Source organism: Salmo salar, chromosome 21 (genome assembly GCF_965601325.2).
Source record: "Salmo salar chromosome 21, fSalSal1, whole genome shotgun sequence".
In the NCBI taxonomy this organism is placed as follows: Eukaryota; Metazoa; Chordata; class Actinopteri; order Salmoniformes; family Salmonidae; genus Salmo; species Salmo salar.
The window spans coordinates 14,553,967-14,577,778 of NC_138311.1; the positions used below are offsets into that span (position 1 = coordinate 14,553,967).

General features: G+C 47.9%; 1 protein-coding gene across 4 annotated transcripts in view; it reads left to right on the forward strand.

Annotated features, from left to right (window-relative positions):
- LOC106581828 (formin-like protein 2) overlaps positions 1-23,812 on the forward strand; it is a 98,214-nt gene that overhangs the window by 38,759 nt on the left and 35,643 nt on the right. For all 4 annotated transcript variants that reach the window (XR_014381994.1, XM_014164215.3, XM_045704437.2 and 1 more), the window contains exons 2-6: positions 4,327-4,410; positions 12,089-12,169; positions 17,643-17,719; positions 20,167-20,250; positions 21,109-21,258. Coding sequence is in view for 3 of the 4 variants with exons in the window: in XM_014164215.3 (XP_014019690.1) it covers positions 4,327-4,410; positions 12,089-12,169; positions 17,643-17,719; positions 20,167-20,250; positions 21,109-21,258 (476 nt within the window). In the remaining variant the exon portion in view is untranslated. The remainder of the gene's footprint in view (positions 1-4,326; positions 4,411-12,088; positions 12,170-17,642; positions 17,720-20,166; positions 20,251-21,108; positions 21,259-23,812) is intronic.

Consider the following 23,812-nt stretch of genomic DNA (forward strand, 5'->3'; position numbering starts at 1 on the left):
ACACTAAAATACTAACTTCTAGCTTGTCATAGCTAGGTTATTTATCATCCAATAAGATTATTTAGTAGCTGTATTCACTGCTTCAAACTGAGAGAAGCTAATTGGCTTAGATAGCCAGCTAGCTGAATTAGCTAGCTATTCAGGCTAATTGAGTCTGCATGCGCTTTCTTCCTGTTCTACAGTTACAAATAACAGCAACCCCATTCAGATTATTAAATAGCAACCTACCTGTTGGCTCTTGGTCGTTGTACAATATACTTCTCATTTAACTTTTAATTCCATCATTTCAATTCCATTTTCCATTGAAGGCTTTATGACTGTAGTGGCGATTTGATGACTTGTGACTGGCCGACAACAACAACAAGTTATATGCACCACTCTGGGCTATTCTGGTTGAGCAGTGGAGAACATAATATTAATGTTTTATCCACAACTCTCTGTCCCTCGCCGTTGTAAACGACTGAAGCCAAAATGTACCCAAACTGGAGATTTAAACAATGATTGAGGATCCCACAATTCTGGTTTATCGATCCCACCACTCGCCATCCACAGAGTCCCCCGCTGCCCCTAACAAAAAGATACTTTGAAATTCGCCAGTTAATATTAGAATCTTGATTACAACTGGCGCATAGGCTGTATTTTTAACGGAATAGCCTACAATATTTTTTCAGCTCAGATTTACTCACGAGGCAATGGCATACCACCCTGCATCCTACTGCTGGCTTGCTTCTGAAGCTAAGCAGGGTTAGTCCTGGAGGGTTAGTCCAGATGCTGCTGGAAGTGGTGTTGGAGGGCGAGTAGGAGGCACCCAGGGCAGTGATTGGGGACATTGCCCTGTGTAGGGTGCCGTCTTTCGGATGGGATGTTAAACAGGTGTCCTGACTCTATGTGGTCAATAAAGATCCCATGGCACTTATCGTAAGAGTAGGGGTGTTAACCCCGGTGTGTTGACTTAATTCCCAAACCCACTGGCTCCAGGTCATCTATAAGTCTTTACTAGGTAAAGCCCCGCCTTATCTCAGCTCACTGGTCACCATAGCAACACCCACCCGTAGCACGTATATTTCACTGGTCATCCCCAAAGCCAACACCTCCTTTGGCCGCCTTTCCTTCCAGTTCTCTGCTGCCAATGACTGGACCGAATTGCAAAAATCACTGAAGCTGGAGACATATCTCCCTCACTGACTTTAAGCATCAATTGTCAGAGCAGCTTACCGGTCACTGTACCTGTACACAGACCATCTGTAAATAGTACACCTCACTACCTCATCCCCATATTATTCTTTTTTTGCTCTTTTGCACCACAGTATCTCTAGTTTCACATCATCATCTGCACTTCTATCACTCCAGTGTTAATGCTAAATTGTAATTATTCCACCATTATGGCCTATTTATTGTCTTACCTCCCTAACCTTACAATATTTGCACACACTGTACATAGATTTCTCTATTGTGTTATTGACGCTACATTTGTTTATCCCATGTGTAACTCTGTTTTGTTGTTTTTGTCGCATCGCTTAGCTGTTTCTTGGCCAGGTCACAGTTGTAAATGAGAACTTGTTCTCAACTGGCCTACCTGGTTAAATAAAATGTAAAAAATCTGTCCCTCATACCATCATGACCACCTAATCATCCCCAGCTTACAATTGGCTCATTCATCCCCCCCCTCCTCTCCCCTGTAACTATTCCCCAGGTCGTTGCTAAATGAGAATGTGTTCTCAGTCAACTTACCTGGTCGAATAAGGGTAAAATAAAAAGAATACAACGCAGCATAGCCTATAGGCCTGGTGTACTTATTTCAAAATATTTTCACAGTGCGAACCGAACATAGTTTCCTGTACCAAACGGTTCGGTACGAATATGTGTACTGTTACAGTCCTAGTCAAAGCAGATAGTTTGGGTTGCTATTTGGTTAACTAATCAACTAACTATTTTGTAGTGTTATGGCTTGGGGGTGGAAGCTGTTCAGGATCCTGTTGGTTCCAGTCTTAGTGCATTGGTACCGCTTGCTGTGTGGTAGCAGAGAGAACAATCTATGACTTGGGTGGCTGGAGTCTTTGACTATTTGTAGGGCCTTCCTCTGACACCGCCTGGTAGAGAGGTCCTGGATGGCATGGAGCTCGGACCCAGTGATGTACCGGGCTGTACGCACTACCCTCTGTAGTTGCCATACCAAGCGGTGATGCAGCCAGTCAAGATGCTCTCAATGGTGCAGCTGTAGCACTTTTTGAGGATGCCAAATCCCCTCCTGATGGGGAAGAGGCGTTTTCGTGCCCTCTCCACGACTGTGTTTGTGTGTTTGGACCATGATAGATCCTCAGTGATGTGGATACCGAGGAACTTGAAGTTCTCGACTCGCTCCACTACAGCCTTGGTGATGTGAATGGGAGCGTGCTCAGCCTTCCGTTTTCTGTAGTCCACGATCAGCTCCTTTGTCTTGCTGACGTTGAGGGAGAGGTTGTTGTCCTGGCACCACACTGCCAGGTCTCTGATCTCCTCCCGATAGGCCAGCTCATCGTCGTCGGTGATCAGGCCTACCACAGTCGTGTCATCTGCAAACTTATTGATGGTGTTGAAATTGTGAGCGGACACGCAGTCGTGGGTGAACAGGGAGTACAGGAGGGGACTAAGCACGCACCCCAGAGAGGCCCCCGTGTTGAGGGTCAGCATGGCAGATGTGTTGTTGCCTGCCCTCATCCCCTTGGGGGTGTCCCATCAGGAAGTCTGGGATCCAGTTGCAAGTTGCAGAGGGAGGTGTTCAGTCCCAGGATCCTTAGCTTAGTGATGAGCTTGGAGGGCACTATGGTGTTGAACGTTGAGCTGTAGTCAATGAACAGCATTCTCACGTAGGTGTTCCGTTTGTCCAAGTGGTGAAAGAGCAGTGTGGAGTGTTGAGGTGGTATGCGAATTGGAGTGGGTCCAGGGTGATCCATGACTAGCCTTTCAAAGCATTTCATGGCAACAGATGTGAGTGCTACGGGGCGATAGTCATTTAGACGGGTTACCTTGGCATTTAGACGGGATACCTCTTCTTGGGAAGAGGGACAATGGACTACATGTAGCAGGGACAATCTGCAATTCAAACAATAACAAAGCATAGAGTATCATGAATTGAACCAACGTATGGGCGTTAGATAGCAGGCCGCTAATACAGCACAGCCTGCTGCATGTCACTTTCAAATCCTCTCCATAACAAAGCAGCTTTTTGTTTCCACTTCCCATTTACCAAAGAAAATGGAATCGAAAGTTGTATTTGTGGCTAAACCGTTTGGTTGGATGTTTACAGTTTGTTTTACAGAGTGGTTTCGCTACAATAAATCTATCACGTACTGTATATGTGAGACAATCCTATCTCATTGCAGAGGACCTATTTCAAGGCAGAAAGAAGTTTATATTTCCTGAATGAGGATATGTAGCACTGGGGAGACTAGGCCTTACAAGCTATTCTCTCCCTGACAGCCTTCCTATCTTACTCTGTCAGTATTGCGCCGGTTGCATGCTTGTGTGGATCCAGAAGTGCAATCGCATAGATTGATGACACGCTTGCACACACACACAAAACACACAGACACACACAGACACACACAGACACACACACACACACACACACACACACACACACAGCACACACACACACACACACACACACACACACACACACACACACACACACACACACACACACACACACACACACACCACACACGCATGGTGCTGTGCCTGGGGATCCCTGAGGGATTAAATGGCGCTGAGTGATTGTACTTGATGGTGCTTATTATGATGAAGGGACGTTCGTCTCAGAGAGAGAGAGAGAGACATGGCTCCTAGCGCTACAGGCTACAGACGGGTTATATTATACAGTAGTGCAATCCCATGGATGACACACTGACACACACACACACACACACACACACCCTGTATACAGACTACAGAAAGGGGTTAGTTCAGCCCCCCTAGACACAGCCCACAGAGTCAGACTCATTAGGAGAGAGTTCTCTCCTCGCCCTGCTACTCCTTAACCTCTATATGTCACAAGCCATCACAGTCTCCATCACGAGGACGGAACGGTTATTAAGGCTGCGTCGCAAACGGCAACCTATTCTCCAAATAGGGCCCTACGTTTAACCATAGGGCTCTGGTGAAAAGTAGTCCACTACTTAGGGAATAGGGTGCCATTTGGGATGCATCCAGTTGACATTTCCCTCCCGCTCTGTCTGCGTTGTCTTCTGACAGTTCGGGTCTGACGTTTCGTCATTGTTTTACATGTTATTATTGGCACCTGTGTGAAAGTGTCTAACGGTGACGTTTTCCCTGATTCTCTTTCAGAATTCGATGAACCTTCCCCCGGACAAAGCGCGACTACTGCGGCAGTACGACAACGAGAAGAAGTGGGAGCTCATCTGTGATCAGGTGGGATGTTGCTCTGTCAATAACCTGTTCACAAACTCCTAGTTTGGGATCTAATGTCCGGTGTGTCAGTGACTCCCAAGTCTAACCAATGGCGAGGGCACTCTGTGGCCGCATCCCATATATCACCATGTTTCCTATATGGTGCACTACTTTAGACCAGAGCCCATTGGAACCTGGTCAAAAGTAGTGCACTTTAAACGGTATAGGGTGCCATTTGCGACGCAGGTGTTGTGTTCAGCAGACTGAGTGCTCGGCCCTTCTGCCAGTGTGTTTTCTGCTTACCTGAGCAGAGGGAAAAGAGGAGAGTGAGAGAGGGACCACCAAGCACCCGCTCAGGCTACCATTGATACGAAGCCACCCTGAACACAATGAAGCTGGAGGTCGACACTGGGAAGAATTTGCAATTTGCTGCCTGGTCGTTTAAAAAAAATGTCACGTTTTTGTATCTGACTTGAGTCAATGTGTGAGGTGGTCTGGCATTTCTCAATGCGACCCTATTCCCAGTTTAGTGCACTACTTTTGACCATGGCCCATAGGGTTCTGGTCAAAAGTTGTTTTGCACTATATAGGGAATACTTATAGGGTGCTTTTTGGGACACAGCGTCCGAATGATTCTTCTTCTAAACAAAGATTGATCAATTAGTGGTGCAGCGATTGCCTGGTGGAATTCTGTCCTGGGAAAGTTTTGGTGTGAGATGTGAGACGCCGGGATCCAGTATTTTATTCACTGTTTGTGCAAACAAAGTTGGATCATGTTTTCTAAAAAGAAATTGACTTCTAGGTTTTCATGTTTGCCATCAAAATAACAAATCCACGTTAAAGCCTTGAATAATATGCTTTTCCATGTCACGTTGTAGCTACACCGAGTTTCTTGATGTATAATCGTGGCAACTGCGATGTTCGTATGGGGTAACCAGAGAAACAAGGCTGATAAGTACATTAGCTTTTAACAATATTTATCCTGAAAAAATATTCAGGGGGGTTGAATTATTCAATTGTTGGGGGGAAATTAAGGAGATCGATTAAATATTAAAGATGCTCTCACAACAAAAACAAGGCGAGGAGACGATTCGAAGGAGGCCCGCATAAAGGACATGCTGAATTCATCAATGTCCAATTATCCTCATCAGAGACCGTATCACCTAACGAGCCTTACTCTGACCCTCAGTCGACCTCTCACATCTACATCCTGGGTTCGTCTCAAATGGCACCCTATTCCCTATATAGTGGACTGCTTTTGACCAGAGACCTATGGGCCCTGGTCTTAAGTAACAAACTAAATAAAGAGAGTGCCATTTGGGACATAGAGCATGGCTTTTCTGTTTGTCAATGCCATGTGGATGGAATGTTGATACAGCAATGTTTTTGAGAGATGGGTCGTTTCACGAAAAGAGTACCTTTTGATATTTGTACCTTTTTTCTTTTTTACCCCGTTTTCTATATTTGTTATAATGACAATTACAACAATACTGAATGAACACTTTTATTTTAACTCAATATAATACATCAATAAAATCAGTTTAGTCTCAAATAAATAATGAAACAAGTTACATTTGGTTTAAATAATGCAAAAACACAGTGTTGGAGAAGAAAGTAAAAGTGCAATATGTGCCATGTAAAAAAGCTAACGTTTAAGTTCCTTGCTCAGAACATGAGAACATATGAAAGCTGGTGGTTCATTTTAACATAAGTCTTCAATATTCCCAGTTAATAAGTTTTATGTTGTAGTTATTCTAGGAATTATAGGACTATTTCTCTCTACCATTTGTATTTAATATACCTTTGACTATTGGATGTTCTTATAGGCACTGTAGTATTGCCAGCCTAATCTCAGGAGTTGATAGGCTTGAAGTCATAGAGCTGCTGGCAAACGCAGGAAAGTGCTGTTTGAATGAATGCTTACGAGCCTGCTGCTGCCTACCACCGCTCAGACTGCTCTATCAAATATCAAATCATAAACTTAATTATAATATAATAAACACACAGAAATACGAGCCTAAGGTCATTAATATGGTCAAATCCGGAAACTATTATTTCGAAAACAAAACGTTTATTCTTTCAGTGAGATACGGAACCGTTCCGTATTTTATCGAACGGGTGGCATCCCTAAGTCTAAATATTCCTGTTACATTGCACAACCTTCAATGTTATGTCATAACGATGTAAAATTCTGGCAAATTAATTACGGTCTTTGTTAGGAAGAAATGGTCTTCACACAGTTCGCAACGAGCCAGGCGGCCCAAACTGTGCATATACCCCGACTCTGCTTGCACAGAACGCAAGAGAAGTGACATAATTTCCCTAGTTAAAATAAATTCATGTTAGCAGGCAATATTAACTAAATATGCAGGTTTAAAAATATATACTTGTGTATTGATTTTAAGAAAGGCATTGATGTTTATGGTTAGGTACATTGGTGCAACGACAGTGATTTTTTTTCGCGAATGCGCTGGTTGAATCATCACCCGTTTGGCGAAGTGATTCGATGATAAATTAACAGGCACCACATTGATTATATACAAGCTAGTTAACCTAGTAATATCATCAACCATGTGTAGTTAACTAATGATTATGTTAAGATTTTTAATTTTCTTTATAAGTTAAGTTTAATGCTAGCTAGCAACTTACCTTGGCTTCTTGCTGCACTCGCGTAACAGGTGGTCAGCCTGCCATGCAGTCTCCTAGTGGAGTGCAATCTAATCGGCATCCAAAAATTACGATTACCGATTTTTATGAAAATTTGAAATCGTCCCTAATTAATTGGCCACGCCGATTTAATCAGTCGACCTCCACTCAGTATGACAGAATGTAAAAATGATGCGATATAAAACGTACTCTACCCAAAAGGGACTCATTTCATGGAACGACCCAGTTATTCATGATGCTTCATCCTCAGCCTTTGAATTGGGAAAGCCCTTGAAGCAAAGTGTCTCTCGACTTGTTCCTCCTGCAACACAGAATGCTTTCCCCATTCATAGAGGTGTTGTAACGATTTGCTAGATCAGCTGCCTGACTGCCCAGTATGGTGCATGTTCAGTGATTCCTCTCTGTCCCTTTGAAATGGGAGAAGTTTCTCTCCTCTCCTTCTCCTCTCCTTTTCCTGTCCTCTCATCCACACTGCAGTGCTGTTTCTGAGAATGGGGGAGAAGCGCTGCCTGGGATTTTAAAGAGATTCTCTGGTACTTTTGTATACTTTTTAGCCAGTAAGTCTGAAAGTAGCCCTCACAAACCAAAAGTGGTCCCCAAAAATGTCGTAGTAAGTCACGTATGTGCAGATATGTACACCACGTCTTGGCTCTCTCTCTCTCTGCTGCGTCCAGTGAGCCATTTGGCCCGCCCTGCAACCTCATTGGATAATGCTGAGCAGGCCTCTTTCTAGCTGTCACTCAAATGCAAGAGGCTGAAGCTCATTGGCAAGAAATCTAAATGCTAGCGAGCTGGCCCACGTGGGGGGAAATGTAGGGAAATTTACACGGCACAGCTTCAAGAACACAGTCGCTTTCGCACTTGGGATTTCGTGGCTAATTGAGGTAAGACAGTAATTCTGCTCATAGATTATGCGTGTATGAACTACACATTGACACATCCAGCCTAAAGAGGGAGGTTTCTTAGTCGCCAAAGTACCGGAGCATGTCTTTAACTCAGGGCTTTACAATGGTGGCTCGGTTGTAATTACCAGGAATCCACTCCTCTTTATCTGGCGTCTATACCAAGCCCCTCTTTCCCTCCACACACAGGATATTACATAAGCCCCTGGCACTGCGTCCTTTAACCCCTACCCTCCCAGTCTCCCACTTCCTACTCTCCCATCTCCTTTAACCCCTACCCTCCCAGTCTCCCACTTCCTACTCTCCCAGCTCCTTTAACCCCTACCCTCCCAGCCTCCCACTTCCTACTCTCCCAGCTCCTTTAACCCCTACCCTCCCAGTCTCCCACTTCCTACTCTCCCAGCTCCTTTAACCCCTACCCTCCCAGTCTCCCACTTCCTACTCTCCCATCTCCTTTAACCCCTACCCTCCCAGCCTCCCACTTCCTACTCTCCCATCTCCTTTAACCCCTACCCTCCCAGTCTCCCACTTCCTACTCTCCCATCTCCTTTAACCCCTACCCTCCCAGTCTCCCACTTCCTACTCTCCCAGCTCCTTTAACCCCTACCCTCCCAGTCTCCCACTTCCTACTCTCCCATCTCCTTTAACCCCTACCCTCCCAGCCTCCCACTTCCTACTCTCCCATCTCCTTTAACCCCTACCCTCCCAGCCTCCCACTTCCTACTCTCCCATCTCCTTTAACCCCTACCCTCCCAGCCTCCCACTTCCTACTCTCCCATCTCCTTTAACCCCTACCCTCCCAGTCTCCCACTTCCTACTCTCCCAGCTCCTTTAACCCCTACCCTCCCAGCCTCCCACTTCCTACTCTCCCATCTCCTTTAACCCCTACCCTCCCAGTCTCCCACTTCCTACTCTCCCAGCTCCTTTAACCCCTACCTTCCCAGCCTCCCACTTCCTACTCTCCCAGCTCCTTTAACCCCTACCCTCCCAGTCTCCCACTTCCTACTCTCCCAGCTCCTTTAACCCCTACCTTCCCAGTCTCCCACTTCCTACTCTCCCAGCTCCTTTAACCCCTACCCTCCCAGTCTCCCACTTCCTACTCTCCCAGCTCCTTTAACCCCTACCCTCCCAGTCTCCCACTTCCTACTCTCCCAGCTCCTTTAACCCCTACCCTCCCAGTCTCCCACTTCCTACTCTCCCATCTCCTTTAACCCCTACCCTCCCAGCCTCCCACTTCCTACTCTCCCAGCTCCTTTAACCCCTACCCTCCCAGTCTCCCACTTCCTACTCTCCCAGCTCCTTTAACCCCTACCCTCCCAGTCTCCCACTTCCTACTCTCCCAGCTCCTTTAACCCCTACCCTCCCAGTCTCCCACTTCCTACTCTCCCAGCTCCTTTAACCCCTACCCTCCCAGCCTCCCACTTCCTACTCTCCCAGCTCCTTTAACCCCTACCCTCCCAGCCTCCCACTTCCTACTCTCCCATCTCCTTTAACCCCTACCCTCCCAGCCTCCCACTTCCTACTCTCCCAGCTCCTTTAACCCCTACCCTCCCAGTCTCCCACTTCCTACTCTCCCAGCTCCTTTAACCCCTACCCTCCCAGTCTCCCACTTCCTACTCTCCCAGCTCCTTTAACCCCTACCCTCCCAGTCTCCCACTTCCTACTCTCCCAGCTCCTTTAACCCCTACCCTCCCAGCCTCCCACTTCCTACTCTCCCAGCTCCTTTAACCCCTACCCTCCCAGTCTCCCACTTCCTACTCTCCCAGCTCCTTTAACCCCTACCCTCCCAGTCTCCCACTTCCTACTCTCCCAGCTCCTTTAACCCCTACCCTCCCAGTCTCCCACTTCCTACTCTCCCATCTCCTTTAACCCCTACCCTCCCAGTCTCCCACTTCCTACTCTCCCAGCTCCTTTAACCCCTACCCTCCCAGTCTCCCACTTCCTACTCTCCCAGCTCCTTTAACCCCTACCCTCCCAGCCTCCCACTTCCTACTCTCCCAGCTCCTTTAACCCCTACCCTCCCAGCCTCCCACTTCCTACTCTCCCATCTCCTTTAACCCCTACCCTCCCAGTCTCCCACTTCCTACTCTCCCATCTCCTTTAGCCCCTACCCTCCCAGTCTCCCACTTCCTACTCTCCCAGCTCCTTTAACCCCTACCCTCCCAGTCTCCCACTTCCTACTCTCCCATCTCCTTTAACCCCTACCCTCCCAGTCTCCCACTTCCTACTCTCCCATCTCCTTTAACCCCTACCCTCCCAGCCTCCCACTTCCTACTCTCCCAGCTCCTTTAACCCCTACCCTCCCAGTCTCCCACTTCCTACTCTCCCATCTCCTTTAACCCCTACCCTCCCAGCCTCCCACTTCCTACTCTCCCAGCTCCTTTAACCCCTACCCTCCCAGTCTCCCACTTCCTACTCTCCCATCTCCTTTAACCCCTACCCTCCCAGCCTCCCACTTCCTACTCTCCCAGCTCCTTTAACCCCTACCCTCCCAGCCTCCCACTTCCTACTCTCCCATCTCCTTTAACCCCTACCCTCCCAGTCTCCCACTTCCTACTCTCCCAGCTCCGTTAACCCCTACCTTCCCAGTCTCCCCCTCCCCTGTCTTACTCAGCCCCCATGCTGCAGGTGCAGACGAGAGGAGGAGGGATTCTACTGCAGTCTAGATTGAATCCAGACCACTACCCTCCTATGTCCTCTCTCAGACCACTTTTATAGCTGTCATAGACCATGCAGGAGCTCTTTTATATGTGCCCCTATGAATCTCATATACTTTCTCTACTCTATAGGCCCGCCACATATATTAATTTCCCTGTCCTTTTTTATCAGCAACATATGCAGCCTGTCTGTCACCAACAATGGTTTCCATGTGTGAAGCCTAAATAAACACCCTATTCCCTATATCTTGCACTACTTTTGACCAGAGCCCTATCGGTGACCCTATGGGCCCGGGTCAAAAGTAGTGCAGTATAAAGGGAATAGGATGCCATTTGGGACTGAGAGGCAGCAGCACTCACTCGCGCGTTGATGTGACGGCCGAGGCCATCGCCATCATCACACAGCCAGCAATAGGATGATCAAACCGCTCACCCCCAAAACATAAAAACCACTCTGTCTGCGTCCCTGCATGTCTGACCTGGGTTGCCTAGCGACGTGTAGTGAGCTCTGGAGCACCGTGGGGGTGGGGGGTGGGGGGGGGGTGCCAGTGCAGCCGGGGGTAGCCAGCCTGCCTCCTGAGCTCTTAGTAGGCACAGATGCAGCACCGCAGTGAATAAATACAGCATAGACACAAAGCTATTATGTGGGAACAGGAGCTGTGTGGATTAGTTAATCACCGTTCTGGACTGGCCACTGTTTTCGTCCCGAATGGCACCCTATTCCATATATGGTGCACTACTTTTGACCAGAGTCCATCAGACTACCTCTGCCAGGGTGTTAGCTAACAGCACGCTGAGGTATATTGGTCACGTCCACTCCAGTGCGAGTGGCGAATCAATCAGACATAGGGCCTGTCCCAAATGACACCCTATTCCCTATATAGTGCACTTTCTGGGGATCGTAGTACACTATATAGGGAACAGGGTGCCGTCTGGGACTCAGACTCATTCAAACAGACTGCTTCCCAGCTCTCCAGTCTCTCACAACACAACAAAGCCCTATGATTTGCATTGACTGGATGGATGATGGTGATTCATGATGGGGCTTTTGCGTGATTCGATAATATAAAGAGGGGTGTCCGTCTCAAGATCAGCTGTTATTGTATCCACCACCAGCTGGTTTCACATTAAGACGAGAGAATCAAAAGGAGTCTATGATTTTGGGGTCCCTGTGAGTGATGATCTGATGGCCTTTGATTCCAGTGCCGTTACATAACAACAACCGTGATGTTTCTTAGTCTGCAGGTTTGAGCAAAGTAGCTAGGCTCGTAACCGCTGCTAAACACATTGTGTTCTAAAGTATTTGAATGTTTCTGTGTGTTCTCTCGCTCTCCTCCTCTCTTTCTACTCCTCTCTCTCCTCTCTCTCGCTCTCCTCTCTTTACTCCTCTCGCTCTCTCTCGCTCTCTCTCTCTCTCTCTCTCTCTCTCGCTCTCTCTCTTTTCCTCCCTCTGTCTGTCTCTCCCTCTCACAGGAACGATTCCAAGTGAAGAACCCACCTCACACATACATCCAGAAGCTGAGGGGCTATCTGGACCCGGCCGTCACCAGGAAGGTGAGTGAGTGAGTGAGTGAGTGAGTGAGTGAGTGAGTGAGTGAGTGAGTGAGTGAGTGAGTGAGTGAGTGAGTGAGTGAGTGAGTGAGAGAGAGAGAGAGAGAGAGAGTGTGAAGAACCCACCTCACACATACATCCAGAAGCTGAGGGGCTATCTGGACCCGGCCGTCACCAGGAAGGTGAGTGTGTTGATTGTTCCCAACCAACTGTTCCTCAGCCTCTTCCTTCCCCTTTCAGCCAGCTCCACACCACCAGGATATCCCACCGGCCCTATGGCTGTGGAAAGAAGGCCCAGTGGCCCCGAGAAGTAGTGGACCCCTTGGAGTTAAAGGGACATTGCACTTTCAAATAAAAAAATGTGTCCGATGTTTTCAGACCTCTGAAGTAATGTCAAGATGAAACCACGACACACGACATCGGTAGCGTAGATCCAGCTACTGTATGTCTCCACCCCAAACCAATCCACCATCATCATGGGAAATAGGCATATAGGTCTGAAAACATCTGACAAAATGTCATTTGTGAGTGAAATGTCCCTTTAAACATGGCCTTGCAGAGCCTCACCATAGTTTAAAGGAGTGTTATGATATCATCCCCACAACGTTCTGGTGGTAGCAGTAGGGGAGGGAAACAGCCTGTACTGGCTGAGGCTGACTCTCTGGCCACAGAAGGGGAGTTTGGGGTGTGGGTTTGTTTTCTAAAGTGTCAGCCAACCTTCAGGCCTTGCCAATAAGGCAGAGTTTTGGCTCGCGGAGAGAGATAGTGCCGCTGTGAGAAGGGATGCGTCCGCAATGGCACCCTATTCCCTTTATAGTGCACTACTGTTGACCAGGGCCGGGAGGGTATATCGGGAAGTATATAGGGAATAGGGCGCTATTTGGGTCGCCGAGACGGCATCGTCTCTCTCTGTGATAAAAACAAATTAACTGAATGACTGCCAGAATAACAGCAAATTGTTCCAGATAATTGAATTACGCTGACTGACTGGAGTGAAAGTTTCAGAGCCACATTATACGCCACGGCAGCACGACGAGAGCGAGAGTTCAGATCTGTAGCTGGCGATGGATGTGACGACAGCGACGCAAATAGAATGTCTGTCTATGCTATCCTCTCCCCTGCTTAGCTGAGTTAGGCTAATGTTGAATTATTTACAACATTCACTTTTCATAGTGTTGAAAGTTTGTCCCTCGTCCCCTTCCCCGATAGAAAAGGCAAAGGGAATATGTTACGCAGCTTGTATTCTGGCACTCCTGCAATCCCTAGCTGCATTATTGGTGTAGTCTAAGTCTATCCCAAACGGCACCCTGTTTCCTTTCTAGTGCACTGCTTTTAACCAGATCCCCGTGGAGGTGCCATTTGGGACGCATACGTAGTACACTATTTTAATGATACCGAACAGGATTGAAAGATCAGCGTTTCTCCCTGGAGACGGAGATAAAGGAGAAGAAGAATGGGAGGAAGAAGAAGAAGGATGAAGAACCAAATAGGCGAGGAGAAGAGAGGAATAGAAACAGGGAACAGAGTAGATGGTGGATGAGAAGTGCTCATATTGTAGGCAGATGTAAGACTATGAGGATGAGTGTACTGTGGGATGGGGCAGGTTTGCTCGGCATCCCAAATTGCACCCTTATTTCCTATACTGTTGACCAGAGCCTAGTCAAAAGTAGGCACTATATAGGCAATAAGGTGCCATTTGGGACGCAGATATATTCAACTCATTAAATTGTCCCTGGCTTGTATTTGAGCTGCCGGGCCCTTTACACACACCGACCGTAGATCCATTCTTGTCCTGTGTGCTGTTACCGTGGTTTTACCGCCAGGAGAAAACGCTTGGGGGACTGAAGTGTATGACCTGACCTGCATGTGAATACACAACGTGACACAAGTGTTTGTGAGGAGCGGTCCCCCCCACTCTCTTTCTCACCCCCCCCCCCTCTCTCTCTCTCTCTCTCGCTCTCTCTCTCTCTCTCTCTCGCTCTCTCTCTCTCTCGTCTCCAAACAAAAGCCCTGCGGCCTGTTGCGCCACAACTGTGAGGAGGAGGAGGAATAGAAAAAGCACAAGCGTGAGGGACGGGGCTCGCTAGCAGGCATTCATAGTCAACGCCCAGAAGGGCCAACGTTGATCACTATTAGTTCAGAGGAAGAAAACAATCTCCCTGATGACAGAGAGTGAAATCATTGCATCACCAATGACAGAGAGCGAGGAGGAGGCTCCCAGTATCCATATCCACCCAGTTTGTCTGAGGCCTTGCCTTCCCGTTCCATGCTGTGTCCATAGTGCATAGGGTTGGGACTAGAGCGCAATTTGGGATGCACCCTGTGTCTATCAGGGAGGAAGCAAACAGAGCTAGACGCAAGTGTTAGAAACACAGAGAGCGAGCGCGAGAGAGAGCAGTACAGGGACGTTCCCATTGCCAGGGCTTCTCTGGGCCCGTAGTACTGGGCTGGGGTGGCGGTGGTGTGTGTGTTTGGCCCATGTGGAGATGAGAAACAGAGTGTAATTGTATTAGGGAGGAGACCCTTTGTGTGGAAAGCAGAGCAAGTGCGAGGGCTACTGCGCAGACTCCTTGATGCCCCCCCCCCCCCCCCCACACACACACACACACACACAGTCACGTACACACATACACACACACACCACTCCTCACTAAGTACTACCAGCTGTTCTACCAGCACATATACAGAGAGAGCAGAGGAGAGAGGAAAAGAGAGGAGCGAGAGAGAGGACAGAGAGTAGGGGGATATAGAGGAGAGAGAGAGAGAGGACAGAGAGTAGGGGGATATAGAGGAGAGAGAGAGAGGACAGAGAGTAGGGGGATATAGAGGAGAGAGAGAGGACAGAGAGTAGGGGGATATAGAGGAGAGAGAGAGAGGACAGAGAGTAGGGGGATATAGATGAGAGAGAGAGAGAGGACAGAGAGTAGGGGGATATAGAGGAGAGAGAGAGAGGACAGAGAGTAGGGGGATATAGAGGCGAGAGAGAGAGGACAGAGAGTAGGGGGATATAGAGGAGAGAGAGAGAGGACAGAGAGTAGGGGGATATAGAGGAGAGAGAGAGAGGACAGAGAGTAGGGGGATATAGAGGAGAGAGAGAGAGGACAGAGAGTAGGGGGATATAGAGGAGAGAGAGAGAGGACAGAGAGTAGGGGGATATAGAGGAGAGAGAGAGAGGACAGAGAGTAGGGGGATATAGAGGAGAGAGAGAGAGAGGACAGAGAGTAGGGGGATATAGAGGCGAGAGAGAGAGGACAGAGAGTAGGGGGATATAGAGGATAGAGAGAGAGAGGACAGAGAGTAGGGGGATATAGAGGAGAGAGAGAGGACAGAGAGTAGGGGGATATAGAGGAGAGAGAGAGAGAGGACAGAGAGTAGGGGGATATAGAGGATAGAGAGAGAGAGGACAGAGAGTAGGGGGATATAGAGGATAGAGAGAGAGAGGACAGAGAGTAGGGGGATATAGAGGAGAGAGAGAGAGAGGACAGAGAGTAGGGGGATATAGAGGAGAGAGAGAGAGAGGACAGAGAGTAGGGGGATATAGAGGAGAGAGAGAGAGGACAGAGAGTAGGGGGATATAGAGGAGAGAGAGAGAGAGGACAGAGAGTAGGGGGATATAGAGGCGAGAGAGAGAGGACAGAGAGTAGGGGGATATAGAGGAGAGAGAGAGAGGACAGAGAGTAGGGGGATATAGAGGAGAGAGAGAGAGGACAGAGAGTAGGGGGATATAGAGGAGAGAGAGAGAGAGGACAGAGAGTAGGGGGATATAGAGGCGAGAGAGAGCGAGAGAGCAGGGTGAAACAGAGGAGAGAAAGCAGGGAAAGGAAGCAGGGGTAAAAGGAGAGCGAGGGGAGAGAGCAGAGGGAAAGAGAAGAGAGCGATAGAGCAGGGAAAGAGAAAGGAGAGAGCAGAGAAAGCAGGGGGAAAGCGAGAGAAAGAGGTAGAGACTGGGGAGCTGTGCGCGCTCCAGAGGGGTCATCCTGGAAACAAATCAAAGGCTGATACATTCTTGTGAACTTTTTGGAATGGAAATCTTCCTCCTTGGCTGCCTATTGGCTGAGAGGAATGCACTGGGCCTGCATATGTAAAGCGGAGGCAATGACCTCCAGCTCTGGCTCTCCACAGAGGCACAAAGTGGCAATTGTTTGAGTCTGAAGAAAAGGGGGCTGAGCAGGAATGTAAAACCATAACTCTCTCTCTCTCTCTTTCCCCATCTCTCTCTCTTTCCCCCGCTCTCTCTCTTTCTCTTTCCCCATCTCTCTCTCTTTCTCTTTCCCCATCTCTCTCTCTTTCCCCCGCTCTCTCTCTTTCTCTTTCCCCGTCTCTCTCTCTCTTTCCCCCGTTCTCTCGCTTTCTCTTTCCCTGTCTCTCGCTCTATTTCCCCTGACTCTCTCTCTATTTCACCCTCTCTCTCAAATTCTCCCCTCTCTCTCACCCCCTACCGCTCTCTCACTTTCCCCCTCTCCCCTGGTGCAGGTTGCTGACCTCCGCAAGGGACACGATAACTCCTGTAGGAACATGGTATAAGCTGTACGCTAGAAGGAGCAGACAGTTTCTCACAGTTCTTCTCTACCAGGGCATGTGCTAAACGGCCCATACAGGCCTACGCTTCGATGTGAAAATAAACACGGGGGGGGGCCCAGGGATGTCTTTCCTCATCTGAGAGCAGCTCAGACCTGTTTTAATAAAGAGCTGGTGCCTCTCGCTTAAGGTCCGATTGTGACAGACGTTTTCAATAAAGATAGAGGACGACCATACTTGGGTCAGGGCTGCTAGACAAACAAAGGGAGTGAGGGCTAACATACTGTATGCAGGCCCTGGAGTCAGTAGCCACATCCCAAATGGCACCCTATCCCCTATATAGTGCACTACTTTTGACCAGAGCCCTATGGGTCTCTCCATGGACCCATTAGTAAGGCACTATAGGGAATAGGGTGCCATTTGGGATGCACCCCATGTGTAATAAATCCTTCCTTCAGCCATCGCAGTGCTACGTGTTTACACCCTGAGACAGACAGACAGACAGACAGACAGACAGACAGACAGACAGACAGACAGACAGACAGACAGACAGACAGACAGACAGACCTGGACCTGTCACTTCCGTCATCTGGGAGCCCTCCTCCCATACACTACGGCTGTGTTTCAAATGGCACCCTAATCCCTATATGGTGCACTACTTTTGACCAGGGCCCATAAAAAAAAGAGTGTACTATATAGGGATAGAGTGCCATTTGGAATGCGCAGAAGATTCTATTGTTCCATAAGGAGGAACTGCCTTTTCTGGAGAACCAGGGAATGTATTGAAAGTTCCCAGAATTGTGCAGACCTATTCAAGACAAGAAAGCACACACATTCTCTCCAGGACATTTCCCTTTCGGAATGGCAGCGGTGGTGTCTGTTGTACGATTTCGGATTTATAACCCACTAGATCAGAGTGATGAAACGGTAATAATAATTCCCTTTCTTTTGCCCCCAGAAATTCCGACGGAGAGTGCAGGAGTCCACCCAAGTCCTGAGAGAACTGGAAATTTCGTTAAGGACAAATCACATAGGGTGGGTAGCAATTGATATGTGTGTGGATGTGAATGTGAAACTGATGCGTCCCAAATGGCGCCCTATTCCCTATGGGCCTGTTGAAAAGTGGTGCACTATAAAGGGAATGCCATTTGGGACGCATGCCAGCTCAGCTGTGGTCCCAGGGAGTAATGAAGCCAGGGTGCATGCTGGGAGCTATAGTCAGGATGAGGCAGGATAAGGGACTACAGCAGGATAAGGGACAGCAGGAAGCAGCGGGGCTGATGGGACTGGCCAAGGTCACTGGTGACACGGCAGGCACCACTGGCAGACAGCTGTGAGGGACAGGAAGACACGGGCTGCGTCCCAAATGGCACCCTATTCCCTACCTGGGCCCTGGTCAAAAGTAGGGCACTACATAGAGAAAGGGGTTCCATTCGGGACTCTGACGCAGAAAGGGGACCAGACAGCCACAGTTCTGTACCATGACAACACAACACACAGACCCCAGCTAGCCAGGCACTATAACACAACAACAGTTACAGGATCTCAGGGTCACAACAACACAACACACAGACCCCAGCTAGCCAGGCACTATAACACAACAACAGTTACAGGATCTCAGGGTCACAACAACACCACACACAGACCCCAGCTAGCCAGGCACTATAACACAACAACAGTTACAGGATCTCAGGGTCACAACAACACAACACACAGACCCCAGCTAGCCAGGCACTATAACACAACAACAGTTACAGGATCTCAGGGTCACAACAACACAACACACAGACCCCAGCTAGCCAGGCACTATAACACAACAACAGTTACAGGATCTCAACAACACCAACACAACACACACTTTCTCTCTCTCTCTCTCTCTCTCTCTCTCTCTCTCACACTCACTCACTCACTCACTCACTCACTCACACACTCACTCACTCACAGACACACTGAACCACAAAACCGAGTCACGGTGGAGGAAGTCTGTCTCCCAAAACAAAGCCAGGAGGGGAGGCGTTGTTTACGTGGATTATCTCGTGCCTTGTTTTAGTGACCTTATGCCGCTAAACTAGATTACATTATTAATCGACCTAATCTAGATGAGATAATGAAGCATTATCTTTTCCCAGAGAGGGAGGGAGGGAGGGAGGCGGTTATAAAGAGGGGGAGGGCAGAAACCAGAAGAAATCTGTGTGATGACCAGTAGGCTACATAACAATCAGTCCTTTTCAGAGAAGACACATCTTGCGTCTACTGATAGCGGAGAAAGCCCTTTTCTCTGTAGCACCGAGCACAACACAGCCTTTCAATTGTTTTCACCTCGTTCAATTGTCGACAAGTTACATTGTCTTATTATGAATCTAACTGTTGCTGTTGTGGTCACGACTCGTGATTACCCGGTGCGTCGTTTAAGGTCAGGTCACACCTCCACACCTTCCACGCATCCCAAATGGCACCCTATTCCCTTTACGGTACATTACTATTAAGGGTCCCATGCCCTTAAAAGGAGCCCTTTTGTATTAGCAACACAAGTCAGAATGCAGCCACACCATAGTCAGACTGAGAGGCCCCGTTCATTAGGGCGCAATTCTGCTTAAGCCCTCCGTGTTTCAATCCGTTTTCGTCCCTTCAGTGCCTAATGAATGGGGCCCTGCTCTCAGACGAGCATGTCCCTTGTTAGTGATCGTCACAGTACTTCTAAAGGCCTGTCTGTGTGTCATGCGTGGTGCAATCACAGCCCGTTAAAGTAATTGGCCCCGCAAATAGACACGATGCTGGTGGAGTCGCTAATAAAGAAAGAGTGTGAGAAAGAGTGTGAGTGAGTCCTTTGCTCATAAATATGAGAGAGAGAGAGAGAGAGCGAGAGAGAGAGAGGAGTGGCTGTCATTAGTCAAACATGCTGTATTGTCTCTCAAAAAGACGTCTCTGTTTTCCGTCGCTGTCGAGCGCAGATGAAAGCTCCAGCATTCTGAATAGGTGGCCCACTCTTGCACTGGTGGCGGTGAGAAAGGTGGAAATGGTCTTTTGATCATTGTCAAGGCCCTCCCTGGTAGGGAGGAGAGGAGAAGAGAGGGGAGCTGCCTATGTGTCTTTTATATATGTGTGTGTGTGTGTGTGCGTGCGTGCGTGTTGCCGTATTCCACGGTACCACCAAGGCTTTGAAGTCCTCTAACCGGCTCATCGCTATTCCTCCCAGTGACTGATGGGAAGAGAGCGAGAGAAATGTGGGGGAAATCGAAAACATCTCTCTCTCTCTCTGGCTCTCTCTCTACCAGGACTTATCTCAAGCTTTTTATTATAGCTAGATCATGTGTCAGACCCTTAGCACTTGACGTGTATCTCAATGATCATATGGCTGAGTCCCAGACAGTTCTGTGTGTCGGAGGTTTGTTGTGTGTCTCACACTGCCGGGGTCCAACATACTGTTTGTGTGAGCCTAGTATTGTTCTTGGAATAACCCTGCGTGTTATTTCTCCTTCTAGGTGGGTGAGAGAATTCCTCAACGAAGAAAACAAAGGCCTAGATGTGCTGGTGGAGTATCTTTCCTTTGCGCAGTACGCTGTCACGTAAGTCCCCCTGGCTCTGTTCACCCTATAGATGGACCTCGTCTAGCGCGGGCCAGACAATGAGCAACAATGGCCCTTTTCTGCCTAATCAGTGATGCATTTCCTCCACAATGCTGCTACTGCTGCCTCGTTCTCAGAAACTCTGAGTCACCGGTCGAATGTGGTGACCGAACGGCTCCCGGGACACTGGCTGCATCCCATTCACTATATAGTGCACTACTTTTGACCAGAGCTCTATGGGACTCCCTATGGGCCCTGGTCAAAAAGTGGTGCACTACATAGGGAATAGCGATGACATTTGGGACGTGGACATTTGCTCTGTTTGGCATGTAGATTCTGTTCGTAGATAGCCTGATCACAAGGTTGCCATTCAGAGCCAATGGCATTTTTTACGTGACAGTTACATCTGAAATGTACGTTTGGACCGTATGTTACTATTCTGTCCAACGCGTATCAAATGGTTACCCCATCAATGAGTGTTTACCTTGATTCACTTGGTACAAGTTAGTCCCCTGCCTTTCCATTAGAAAATAGCCACATCTATTTGGGAATTATTGCCCTGCTGAAATCTGAAATAAGAGCATCTCCATAATGTTGCCCTTAAGCAGAATTTGTATACCCTTCTACCTACTGATAATGTGTTAAACAGACTAGGTCTGTGTCCCAAATGGCACTCTATACCCTATATAGTGCACTACTTTTACTACCTATGGGTCCTGGTCAAAACTAGTACACTGAAAGTGAATAAGTGGCCATTTGGGACACAGGCGTTGTCGGACTGTGATCAGAGACTACAGCGATGTATTACGATCTCTAAGTCTCCTGTCCTGTCCTGTCCTGTGTGTTCCTTCTCTCCAGGTTTGATGGCGACAGCGTGGAGAACAACCCGGAGAAGTTGGTGGACAAGCCCTGGAGCAGATCCATAGAGGACCTGCACGGGGGGAGTAACTTCCCGTCCCCCGTCAACGGGAACAGCATCTCCCGCGCCGGGCGACACTCCACGCTACGGTAAAGCACACGCCTCAATACCGTACCTAGGCTTGAAAAATGTGGATAACATCATAAAAATAAAAAAAAGAACTCCCAGATTTTCCAGTTATCCCAGTTTGACGTTTCCTAGAAGGAAGAGGGAATAAAGCGCGACATCCGGATTCCTCCAACCATGATTTGTGGAAAACCTGGAGATTTTGGGAAAGTTGCCGGACTCTAACCCTACATTACAGGCTAGAAGCTACACCGCAATGACAACGTCGTCAGAATTCTGTATTTAAAACTTGATATGCTTGTGGTATCGATAAGGAATGGCTTGAAAAGTAATGATTGTGGTTCACTTAGTCTGGATTGTTATGGTTCCCTAATTTGATGCTCTGGGTTCGTTCACGTGGTTGTCACGAATTGGCTCGAGGCCCGTGACAAAAAGGGAGACAATGTGGAGATAAGGAATAACAAAAATAGATTTATTAACTGAAGTAACGTAAATACAATTAACAATGGTGTGTGTAGTCAGTAATCAGCAGTGTAAGGGAGTGGTTGCGTGCATAAATGTGATAATGAGGGGTGTTGAAAGGTGCCAACGCAAACAAAAAAAACAGCCACAACCAATATCTATCAGTGTCTGCATGGAGAGAGTCTCCTCAATGAACGGGGAAGAGGTGCATTTATCCTGGGTACACACCCGAGCCCAGGTGTGTCCCATTTCGCCGACGACCCTCCCGGCTACGCCCACCGACATCCTATTGAGGAAAACAAGAGCAAAGAGAAAGAATTCGCCAGACAGAGTGGGAGGGTCGTCACACGGTTGTATTTGACGGTTCTGAAAGCGCACACATTTCATGTGATGTCTGAAAAGGTCGTTTGTTGTGGTCATGAGGCCCTGAAGGCTTTAAATGGCTTAAGACATGTTTCAGTCTGGTACAGATTGGCAGGATGGGGGGGGGGGGGGTGTTGTTTTCCATGGATATGTTCCAAATGGCACCCTATTCCTTAGATAGTGCTTTTGCCCAGAGCCCTATGGGATTCCCTGTGGGCCCTGGTCAAAAAAAGAAGTTCACCACATAGGGAATAGGGTGCCATTTGGAACGTATCCATGGAAAACAAACCCCCCCCCCCATCCTGCCAATCTGTACCAGACTGAAACGTGTCTTAAGCCATTTAAAGCCTTCAGGGCCTCATGACCACAACAAACGACCTTTTCAGACATCACATGAAATGTTATGGATTATGATATCTCTACCGCACATTGCTGACAATGGGGGTTTTCATAGCTACTGAACATGCCGGAAATCCCCATTTTCTAACAATATCTTTTCCACAGGAATTTTACAAGTATGTTATGTGATGAATATGATATGAATGATACTCATTTTTTAGAATTTGGCCAACATTGAACATTGAAATTGTCCCCCTGCTTACGTTAAACCAGGTTCATCCAATTCTGCCTATTTCTGACTGTGTGTGTTAATCCCTGCTGTCGTTTCAATGATGTGCCAGAGTGTTATTCCCATTGACTTCTCACATAGACGGCTAATCCTTCTGTCTGACTGTGGGGTAACTCACAGGTTTTGCGAGAACCGTTTCACATGTCTTCTCAATCCCGACCAGAGGCGGCTGGTGGGTGGAGCTATAGGAGGACGGGCTCATTGTAATGGCTCGAATGGAATCGATGGAACAGTATCAAACATTCTTTCTATTTATTCCATTCCAGTCGTTACAATGAGCCCGTCCTCCTATAGTTCCTCCCACCAGCCTCCGCTGATCCCAACACTATCCTAATTCACATATGGTGGATTAAGCTGCATTCATTTTCAATTAATCTCAACTCACTACTCATGAGCTTCTTCTGTTAGGCTAGTGTGTGTGTCCCAAATGGCACCCTATTCCCTGTATAGTGCAAAACTTTGATAGGTAATAGGGTGCCATTTGGGATGCATCCAGTGTGTCAGTGTGCTGGCACGTATGTACAAGGGGCTGTGGGGCTACAGTGTTAAAACTCCTGTCTGTCAGAGTTTAGATCAAATGGAAGATCCTATAGGAGACTGAGGCTATGTCTGCGTCCCAAATGGCACCCTATTACCTATGTAGTGCACTACTTCTGTAGTAGTGCACTAGGGTGCCATTTAAGTGGCACCATACAGTGCATTCTGAAAGTATTCAGACCCCTTCCCCTTTTCCACATTTTGTTACATTACAGCCTTATACTAAAATGGATTAAATTATGTTTTTTCCTCATCTATCTACACACAATATCCCATAATGACAGTGAAAATGTTTTTTTAGACATTTTAGCAGATACCTTATTTAGATAAGAATTCAGAACCTTTGCTATGAGACTCGAAATTGAGCTCAGGTGCATCCTGTTTCCATTGTTCATCCTTGAGATGTTTCTACAACCTGATTGGAGTCCACCTGTGGTTAATTCAATTGATTGGACATGATTTGGAAAGGCACACACCTGTCTATATAAGGTCCCACAGTTGACAGTGCATGTCAGAGCAAAAACCAAGCCATGCGGTCAAAGGAATTGTCCGTAGAGCTCTGAGACAGGTTTGTGTCAAGGCACAGA